This window comes from Phyllostomus discolor, chromosome 2 (assembly GCF_004126475.2).
Source record: "Phyllostomus discolor isolate MPI-MPIP mPhyDis1 chromosome 2, mPhyDis1.pri.v3, whole genome shotgun sequence".
Lineage (NCBI taxonomy): Eukaryota > Metazoa > Chordata > Mammalia > Chiroptera > Phyllostomidae > Phyllostomus > Phyllostomus discolor.
In genome coordinates this window covers 162,229,954-162,241,310 of record NC_040904.2, presented here as the reverse complement: position 1 = coordinate 162,241,310, position 11,357 = coordinate 162,229,954, and the positions used below count along the sequence as shown (strand labels likewise).

Genomic DNA, 11,357 nt, shown 5'->3' with positions numbered 1-11,357 from the left:
AATGACTTCCTCAACTGCCCTTGTGATAAACAATCTCCCCTGCCTCTCAGGGTCTTCCCATTTGTGTATCCCTTGGATAAAACTTCTGGGAAGCGTACCAAAACCCTGCTTTTTTTGGTTAGAATTGACCAATCCATCCTTAGCCAGGGAACTCCAAAGTACTTCACCCTCAGTCCTATAAAGCATGAACCTTTTCTGCACCTGGACTTGACTTCCCAATGAGGCCCCTTGAGGTGTTCCATGTAACTCCCCTAAGAGTAATAAATGCTATTTCACTTTCCCTTGTGGACTTTCATTGAACTGTGGCTTACCATCTTACACTCTTGGGCTTTATTTAATAAATAGTAATTTAACAAAGTCACAGCACAGTTGGAAGCAGAGCTATTCTGATGGATGGGAATTAACATAGTGTTAGAAAGAGGACTTCTCTTTTGTGGGTCATCTTTGTTCAGCAATTTTTAAAGCCCAACTCAAATGACATGACTATATGTATAATAAGAAATGGCAGCCTAGTAAAGTCAAATTATGGTTCAAGAGACAATATCAAAAATGACATAAATTAGCTGTCCAATGAAGAGAAGAAAGCACCAAAATCATTATATATCTATTTGTTTGCTTATCTTTATTTACTGTTTCTCCCACATATACATATAATGGTGTTAAATGCACCTCATTCAGTACAAACTTTTACATAATCAAGCATTAGAAAAGCCAAGCCACCCCATAGCTTATCTTTTTGCATCCTGGATTTGTTTTTTAATGTAACAATAATTTAAAATAAAATAATATATTAAAATTAATAGATGATTCTATTTTAATTATTTTCTGTTTAACTCTTTCTACTTAATTCTGGAAAAATAGCATGCCTTGAAGAATATGAGCTGCAGACTATGACTACTGTTGAGAGGAGAAGCTCACCTAGTTGATAAGCAATTAATAGGACTCATGTAAAATATTTCTTTTCCCTTGATTATATTTCATTATAAACATTTTCTCTGCTTCAGAAAAATACAATGATAAGACAACTAAAAGCAGAGATATATGTATGAATTTTACTGATATTTTTGAGATTATATTTATATTTTAAGAGTACCCTTTGATGCACATACTTTGATTTTTAGAGAGAAACTAGTCTAAGATATGATTTGTGAAAATCATACCAGAGTCACTAAGTTTATTCTTCTCGGTTTTACTAACAACCTTGAGATGCAAGTTTCCCTGTTTGTTTTGTTCCTAGTCATCTATACAGTCACTTTGTTGAGCAACTTCCTTATTGCCTGGGTTACCAGTGTGGATCCTGCTCTTCAGATACCCATGTACTTCTTTCTCCAACACCTATTACTTCTTGAAGCCTGGTTCACCTTGGTCATGGTGTTGAAGATGTTGGTAGATCTGCTGTCACCAAGGAAAATCATCTCTTTTATAGGCTATGGTACCCAGATATACTTTTTCTTCTTCTTTGGCAGCTCTGAATGTTTCCTCCTTTTTTATGATGGCTTATGATCACTTTGTGGCCACCTGTAACCCTCTTTGATATTCAGTCATAATGAATAGGTCTTTATGCTTGTGGGTGGCTGTAGGCTCTTGGATTTCTGGTGTTCCTGTCTCTATGCTACAAACTGCTCGGATGATGGCCCTTCCTTTCTGTGGGCCACAGTGGGCCACTGTGGACCACTTTTTTGTGATGGTCCTCCAGTCTTGAAACTAGTCTCTCAGGATACAAACATGTATGAAATGCAAGCACTTGCTTCCACACAACTCTTTATTATGTTTCCCTTTTCCCTCATTTTGGTCTACTATACCTTATCACAACCATCCTGAGGATGCCACCAGCTACTGGTCACCAGAAGGCATTCTCCACTTGTTTATCAAGTGGTATCCCTTTTCTATGGAACAGCCAGCTTGACCTACTTATGGCCCAAATCCAACCAGTCCCCAGAGAGCAAAAAATTAGTGTCATTGTCCTACACTGTCATCACTCCTATGTTAAACCCTATAACCTGCAGCCTAAAGAACAATGAAGTGAAGGCAGCAGTCAAGATGATGTTCAGTAGAAAAGTCTTGCAGAAGTTGGTTGTGTTTTGAGTTTTATTATTGCATAGTGTGTTTCTAAACAAGTAGGAGCAGCAGAACCCACAAGCAAAAGCTTATTTGAAGATTTGCTCTTATTTTGTCAGTGTTACTGTGATGGGTAGATTTCAGTGTTCAGTCAGAGTCCCATCAAAACAAAACAAAACAAAATCCAAACGAATAAACAAACAAACAAAAAACTCGCCAGCTTCGGCTGGTGTAGCTCAATGGATTGAGCACAGGCTGTGAACCAAAAGGTCACCAGTTTGATTCCCAATTAGGGAACACACCTGGGTTGCAGGCCAGGTCTCCAAAAGGGTACATGCAAGAGGCAACCACACACTAATATTTCTCTCCCTTTCTTTCTCCTTCCCATCCCTTCTCTCTAAAAATGAATAAATAAAATATATTTTTTAAACCATTATTTTTAAACTATTTTTTAAAGTTTTTATTTGTTTATTTTTAGAGTGAGAAGGGAAGGGAGATAGAGAGAGAGAGAGAGAGAGAAACATCAATGTGTGGTTGCTGGGGGTTATGGCCTGAAACCCAGGAATGTACCCTGGCTGGGAATCGAACCTGCAACACTTCGGTTCTCAGCCCGTGCTCAATCCACTGAGCTACGCCAACCAGGGCCAATAAATAAAATATTTTTTAAAAAGCAGATGGTACTCTGAAATTGGGATACTTGAGGAAATCTTTAGGGGACTATTTACAAATAAGGGAGTAGGCTTTGATCATTGTCACACAATTAGTGTGATGGAAATTCCATCTATTGACCTGAAGAGATGAGGAGAAGGGCTTTTAAGTGGAACCTGGAGAATGCTAAAAGTATAAGAAAAATCTGCACACATGGAGCTCTGTTCTTTAGTAGAGGAAGGCATTCATGCCAGCCTTATTCTGATTTCTCTTAAATCTATGGCTGGTACCCATTCTTGATCAAACCAAAGCTGTGACAGAAGGCAAGAATGTCTGTTAATGAACTATATAAAGGCCAGCCTTCTTGGGAACAGATCAGGATGGAAAAAGTCATGAAGGGTAAATGAAAATACCCACCACAAACTATTATATAGTCTGCAGCTAATATGATGTAAAGATCAATTATATAATGTGTTTTAAGTGACTTTAAAAGACATATTGAAAGGTGGAGATTTGCATTTGCCAACAATTCATGGTGTATATTCTTTACATGGTTGCTGATTTAAATTAGGTTACTTAATAAAATTACCTTAGTATTGACGTTTGGTGACATGATTCTAGACTTCTTTCATCATTGGTTAAATCAGTTATTAGTTTTTATTCATCAGCTATTACTTCTAAGAATTTAAACTGTAAACATTTGCTTGACACTATAGTAAAAACAAAAGAGTAATGATTACAGCCAACATGATTTATTGAGGCACTGCTTTTGAAAATGCTTTTACAATGATTCAAGCAATAGACCCTATTATACACTTATTTTTAATAAAAGACAAATTATTATCAGAATGTTTGAGTAAATTGACGAGGCAAAGAATTATTGAGAGACGACCAGAAGAATTTGAATTCAGACCCTTATGAATTTGAAATACAATATATTAACCTCTTTAAAATATCTAGTCATATTTTCATCATGGTAAAGCATCATGTATATGGGATATTGGTCTTTAAGGCCTTAAAGTGCATTAAAACAACAGAAAGGAAAAATGAGATTAGGTCAAGTTTAATTTTAGAAAGTCTCAATTTCACTAACATAAGGATATATTGACTTTGAATATGCAATTTATATATAATGATATCTGTCATTTTAAGCCATTAGCCAATGCTTGTCTTATTGTACAGATTATTTTAAAAGCAGTTACTACCCTCCATAATTCTTTGTCAATTTTTGGGAGAATTTAAAAATAATCACAAATTTAAAACTTGTGATGACTATTTTAATTTAATTGTGATTTCTCGAACTTTGTATTCACTGATTATAATGGGAGCTTGGGGTTAGAAATATCAGTTCCTTTAAATCTTTTCTCCTTATAATGGCTATTTTTAAGATTAAATAATTATTTAAAAAATTTATTGGAGTAGCATTGGTTTTAAGATCATACAGGTTTTAAGTGCACATGTCTATCATACCTGACATGTACACTGACTGCACTGTGTGCCCACCACCCAGAGTCAAATTGTCTTCTGTCACCATACACTTGTTTTCCTTTACCCTTTACTACTCCCCTACCTCCTTTCCTCTGGTAGCCACCATGCTGTGGTCCATGTCTATAAGTTTCAGTTTTATATTTCACATGTGAGTGAAATCATATGGTTCTTAGCTTTTTCTGACTGACTTATTTTGCTTAGCATAATGTTCTCAAGGTCCATCCATGTTGCAAATGTCTGTAGTTCATCTTTTCTTATGGGTGAATAGTATTTCATAGCATATATTATTACATCTTCTTTATCCAATCCTCTATCTAAGGGGCCATTTTTTAAAGCCTAATTCATATAGATTTTAAATTAATGTTACTAAATTCAGTGACTATCAGATAAGACTACTGCAATAGTTTTATATTAGCTGCATGTGACTCAGGGGTAGATGTGAGGCTGTAAAATAGTTTTAGTAGTGGATACATCTGTATGTGTTTAATAAACTAGCATAATAACACATAAATGGAATAAATTAAGCAATATATAAAAAGAGCTATGGAAGTACTTGTTACATAGTGAACATCATCTGAGTGATAGTATTATTTTTAGAATTAAAGGACATATTGAGTGGATCTCACATGTTAACAAGTACATTTCAGTTATGTTTATATTATGTTCTGATTGAAATGTAAAGTTAATTTCTTCCTATAAGATGCAAAAAAATGTTCATAAGTTATTCACCTACTGCATAACCTGTATGATTTACAATCCATGACTTTTTACAGGGAATTTATAATAAAATTACTATGTTTCAAATAGGTTTATTGAAAATGATGTAAGTCACAGAGCTACAAGATCTTCATGGAGACATTTTTTGAAAAATTTCAGCCTCATGGATGGAACTGCCTTGGATGGAAGAGCCTTATGCTGAGTGAAATAAGCCAATCAGTGAAAGGCAAATACCATATGATCTTGCCTGTAAGTGGAACCTAATCAACAAAACAAAAAAATGAGCAAAATAGAACCAGAAACTTGGAAATAAAGAACAAACTCACAGTGACCAGAAGAGAGGGGGAAGAGAATAAGAGGAGAAAAAAGGGAAAAGGGTAAGCAAAGGAACATGGATAGAGGACTCGTGGGTACGAACAATAGGGGAGATTGGCTGTGGGAGTTGGGGGTACAGGGTAGGGGTGAGCAGTGGGGAGATGAGCAGGACAACTATAACTGAACAACAATAAAAATATTTCAACCTCAATTTACAAATTAATTTTTTTCTGAAAGTTGTAAAAGTTAATTAACATAGTCATTATATCTACAGCAATGACAAAGTATTGATTTGGTGGGTTCTCTCAAAGAAGTGCTAACATTTTTGTCACGAACAGTAATTACAGAATTTTCTTTGGGCAAGTGTTTTCATCATTGCTTTTAAGGACATATGAGTGGTTTTGGGGGTTGTAGTAAAAATATTTTTTTACAAGGGTCCTTCTTAAGTTTACAGTGCCATAGACAACTTCTCTATATATGCCCCTATATTGCTCATTACAAAAAATTCTGGAACTATTCCCTCTAAATGTCCTTACATTTGAATGTCAGAGGATGTCCTCATAGGCCAAACCTGGTACACCTAAATAAAAATTGGCTAGATTAGTTAGTTTACATATTATCCAATTTTGTCACATACATGGGAGCTGAGTTAAAAGGGAAAACCTATTGATGTGGCTTATATTTCAAGGTAACTTGAAAATCTAACTTTGATTTATTTCAATGGCATTCAAGTCAAACCATGAACCCAATCCAACATATATACCACTGCTTTTTTTTATTTATATCTTAAAATGCAATAGAAAACAATGCTATATATTGATTATATATATAGAAATGTGTGGTTCAAACCTATATAATCTTATTAATCAGTGTCACCCCAATACATTTATACAAAATTCATTAATACAAAAATAAATAAAAACTGCCCTAAAATAGTGTTAATTTATTCTGTTTTATTTTCAGAATTGTATGCCATTTAATTTAATTTCATGAGATATAATGAAAAGAATATGACTCCATATGAACTTTTAAGTTCAGAAGCTTCGGATCTTCAAAGGAGTACATTTACATTGACCCACTCACTCTCCCTGTTACTTACTTACCATCCTCAATAATCTGCAGCAATACATTGTCTCCTGAATGATTAATTTGATCAGAAAGCATTAAGTATAGCTATAGTTCTAAAACGGGGGTGGAGGAACCAGGAAGTTGGGAAGCCCGAGGTGAATTGTTATGCCTCTTCCCAGTGAGTTGATTTTACTCAAATATTTAGAGAAATGGAATGTTATTGGTAAGCAATTTAGAGCATTATTTTATATTAAAATAAATACACAGTATTATGGGGTAGAGTAACCCAAGCTATATCTTGATATTACAGGGAGTCTTTTGGGCTATGGCTGTTCTTTGTACTGCAGCTACTGGATCAGTGACTTATTCTTTGCTATGGTACTTTGGTAGAAAATGCCTGAGTTGCACTTACCTAAAAAATATATTTAAACCATAGAGTACTAAGAAGAGAAAACAGGGATCCAAGATGGTGGCAGAGTAGGTGGATGTTGCACATACCTCCTCACAGGCCCAAACTTGAATTACAACTGAAATATAGAACAACCAACCTGAAGAACTCCTTGAAGACCTGCTGAACAGATGTCTTATAATCAAAGATTTATAGAAGTAGCCACATTGCGACATGTATGAAGGACAAAGATGCAGAAAGGACTGGCCTGAGTCCCACAGACATTAACAAAGATTCTAGAGAGTTATCTCAGCTGCAAAGGTTCCCCCTAGAAGTGTGGAGTCTCAACTGCAAGCCTGGCTCCCCAGCCCAGAGCACCAGAGTTGGGAAAATGTACCCACATAATATCTGGCAGAGAAAATAAGTAGGGATTCTGTCCACCAGGGAGAGAAGAGAGTCTGCTGGAGACACAGATGCCCTCTTACAAGACAAATGCACAAAATATCTTTCACAGCCTCTCACCCTGAGTACCAGTGGAGTGAGGGTGGGGAAGACTAGAGTTGTATGGGGAAACACTGGGGTCTGTGGGCCTGGGGAAAGAGCCAAAGGGAGAGCTGCTAGGATCCCTGAGCTGAGTTCTTCTCCCACACCACAGACATTATCTTTCTTGGGTGGAGCACTCCCTTGCATAGGCAACAGGCTGGGATACTCTATGGACTCCAAAGCAAACAAACAAGAAAATACAGCCAGAGACACTGAAATAAAGAACAAACTGACAGTAATCAGAGAGGAGTGGGGTGAGGGATAATGAGGGAAAATAGGGGAAGAGCCATCAGGGAATATATATAAAGGGCACATAGACAAAGCGAAAGGAAGGTAGAATCAAGGGTGGGAAGTGGGCATAGCTGGGGTGGAGGGAAAATGGAGACAACTGTACTTGAACAACAATAAAAAAAGTAAAAAAAAAGACTAAAATGGCAATAGATATGTACCTATCAGTAATCACTTTAAATGTAAATGGCTTAAATGTTCCAATCAAAAGACATTGGAAAACTGAATAGATAAGAAAACAAGACCCATATATATGCTGTCTACAAGAGACCCATGGCACTACAAAAGAGACACAGAAACTAAAAGTAAAGGGATGGAAATGATATTTTATTCAAATGAAAATGCAAATAAAGCTGGGGTAGCAATACTTATATCAGACAAAATAGTCTTTAAAACAAAGGCATTAATAAGGGAAAAAGAAGGACACTACATAATGATAAAGGGAGCAATACCAAAAAGAGGATATAACTCTTATACATATGTATGCACCCAACATAGGAATACCTAAATATATAAAGCAAATATTGATGAACAAAAAGAAAGAGATCAACAGTAATTCAGTCATAGTGTGGGACTTTAACACCCCATTATCATCAATAAATAGATCTTCTAGACAAAAAATCAAGAAGGAAACAGCAGCCTTAGCTGACATAATAGATAAGATGAATTTAATTGATATCTTCAGAGAATTTTACCCCAGAGCAGCAGAATATACATTCTTTTCAAGTGGACCTGCAACTTTTTGTTGAACAGAAAACATGTTAAAACACAAAACAAATCTCTATAAGTTTAAAAGTTTAGAATCATATCAAACATCTTCTCTGACCATAATGTTATGAAAATAAAAACCAATCACAAGAAAAAAACCTGAAAAACATAAAAGAAATGGAGGCTAAATAACATGTTTCTAAACAATGAATGGGTTAACAATGAGATCAAGGAAGAAATTAAAAGATACCTTGAAACAAATGAAAATGAGAACACCACAACCCAAAATCTATGGAGGCATAGAGAAAGCAGCCCAAAGAGGAAAATTCATAGCATTAAAGGTTTACCTCAAGAAACAAGAAAAATATAAAATAAACAATGTAAATTTAAACTTAGAGGAACTAGCCCTAGTTGGTATGGCTGAGTTGGTTGGTTTTCACTTCTGCTAAGTGAAAAGTCACCAGTTCAACTCCTGGTCAGGGCATATGCCTGGGTTGTAGGCCTAGTCCCCAGCTGGAGCATGTTCAGAGGCAACTGATTAATGTTTCTCTTCCTCTTGTTCTCTCTACCTTCCCCTCTCTAAATAAAACAAATAAAATATTTTAAAAATCAACTTAAAGGAACTAGAAAAAGAATAGCAAATAAAGCCCAAATGAATAGAAGAAATAAAATAATAGATATCAGAGCAGAAATAAGCAAAAAAAAAAAGTCTACAAAAATACAAAAGATCATGAAATCAAACATTGGTTCTTTGAAAAGATAAACAAGATGGATGAACCTCTAACTAGACTCATCAAGAAAAAAGAGAGAGAAACCCAAAATAAATAAAATGAGAAATGAAATAGGAGAAGTAACAAGTAACACTAAAGAAATACAAAGCATTATAAATAATATTATGAACAAATATAGGCCAACACTTTGGACAATCTGAGAGATAGATAAATTTCTAGAAATATACAATCTTTCAAAACTGATTCAGGATAAATCAGAAAATCTGAATAGATTGATATAATTAATGAAATTGAAGCAGTAATTGAACAAATCCCAGCAACAAAAGTTCTGAATCATATGAATTCAATGGCAAATTTTACTAGAGATTCAAGGAACATACATCTACCCTTCTCAAACTATTCCAAAAAATTCCAGAAAGGTAAGGCTCCCAAGCTTACTATACAAAGACAGAGTTATTCTAATTTCAAAACTAGATAAATACACTACAAAAGAAGAAAATTATATGCCAATATCCCTGATGAACATAGATGCAAAAATTCTCAACCAAATATTAACAAAACAAATACAGCAACACATTTTAAAAATCACACACCATGGTCAAGTTGTATTTGTCCTGGAATACAGTGTTGATACAATATTCACAAATTAATGTGCTACATCACATAAACAAAATTAAGGATAAAAATCACATGATCATTTTAATAGATGCAAAAAAAGAATTTGATAAAATTCAGCACTCATTTATGTCAAACTTTCAGCAAAATAGTAATAGTGGGAACACACCTCAACATAATAAAGGTTATATATGAGAACCAATATTATTCAACAAAGAAAAACTAAAAGTGTTTCCCTTAAGATCAGGAACAAGATAGGAATGTCTGCTTTCATGACTCTTACTCAACATAATACTGGAAATTCTAGCCACAGTAATCAGAAAAGAAGAAGAAATAAAAAGCATCCAAATAGGAAAGAAAGAAGTAAAACTGTCATTATTTGTGGATGACTTGATACTGTATGTAGAAAACCCTAAAGACTCCACAAAAAATTACTGAAACTGTTAAATTAATTCAGTAAAGTAGCAGTATACAAAATTAATAGTCAGAAGCCATTGGCATATTTACACACCAATAATAATTTATCAGAATGAAAAACTAAGGAAACAATCCCCATAACTATTTCAACAAAAAAGTAGGTACATAGAAATTAACTTAACCAGTTAGGTCAAAGGCCTATACTCATAAAATTAAAAGACACTGAAGAAAGAAATTGAGAAAGATATGAATAAGTGGAAACATATACCATATTAATGGATGAGAAGAATTAAGATTATTAAAATGTCCAAACTACTAAAGCAATCTATAGATTCAACACAATTCTTATCAAGATACCAATCACATATTTCACAGAACTATAACAAATATTCCAAAAATTTATATGGAAACACAAAAGATCCCGAATAGCTCCAGCAATCTTGAGAAAGAAGAACAAAGTTGGAGGAATCATGCTACCTGATATCATGCTATACTACAAGGCCATAGTATGTAAAACAGCATGATACTGTCATAAAAACATAAACATAGGGGAACGTAACAGAAAAAAATAAACCAATGCTTTTAATGTCAATTGATATTTGAGTAAAGAGGCAAGAATATAAAAAGCAGTAATACAGTCTATTTGTATAAATGATGTTAGAAAACTGAACAGAAAAATGTACTATGAATCTGTTCAACTGATTGATGTCTCTCTTGCACATTGATGTTTCTCTTCCTCTCTTCCTCTTTTTCCCTCTCTCTAAAAATAAATAAATAAAATATTTAAAAAATAAAATGGTAAAGGAAGAAAGCCATCAACATGGATATCTATACCTGGCAAAATTATCCTTCAAGAGTGAAGGAAAAATAAAGACTTTCTTAGAAAAACAAAAACAGTGAATTTATGATTAGCAGTCCTGAGGCAGGAGATAGTCAGAAAGAAAACTCCAGAGACACCGCAGGGCTGAGGTAAAAAACACCTATACGCGACAAAGACCCCCTAAGACCAGTTGTTCCTGTTTTCTGGGATAACTCTGAATCATGGAATGCGCCTGCGCACTACCCCTGATTCATTATAATATCATTATAATGAATTAACATTCTGGGACTCCCTTCTCCAGTAGCCAAGCAAGAGAATCCTGGGAAACCACACATGCACAGTAGCTTTGAAATCTAGCTCCTTGTACCTGCACAGGAAAAGCCTGCTAAAGACTAGCCAGGGAGCTTCTGCCCTATAAGAATAGAATCCCTCCGGCCCACATGTTCCTTCTCTGCTCAGAGTTGGCCACTCCCCTGTCCTGTGGAGTGCACTATCACTTAATAAATCTTCCCTCTTTCTTTATGCTAAAAACTTTGCGTGTTTGGTTCAACTC

At 34.8% G+C, this 11,357-nt stretch overlaps 1 protein-coding gene across 1 annotated transcript; it reads left to right on the top strand.

Annotated features, from left to right (window-relative positions):
* Window positions 1–851: 851 nt before the first annotated feature.
* On the top strand, window positions 852–2,303 carry LOC114512666 (olfactory receptor 10A7). Its single transcript, XM_028531614.2, is given in 5 exon segments — window positions 852–1,485; window positions 1,487–1,673; window positions 1,676–1,798; window positions 1,801–1,870; window positions 1,872–2,303. Coding segments are annotated over 5 exon segments (939 nt in total). The 5' UTR covers window positions 852–1,140; the 3' UTR covers window positions 2,086–2,303.
* Window positions 2,304–11,357: the final 9,054 nt, after the last annotated feature.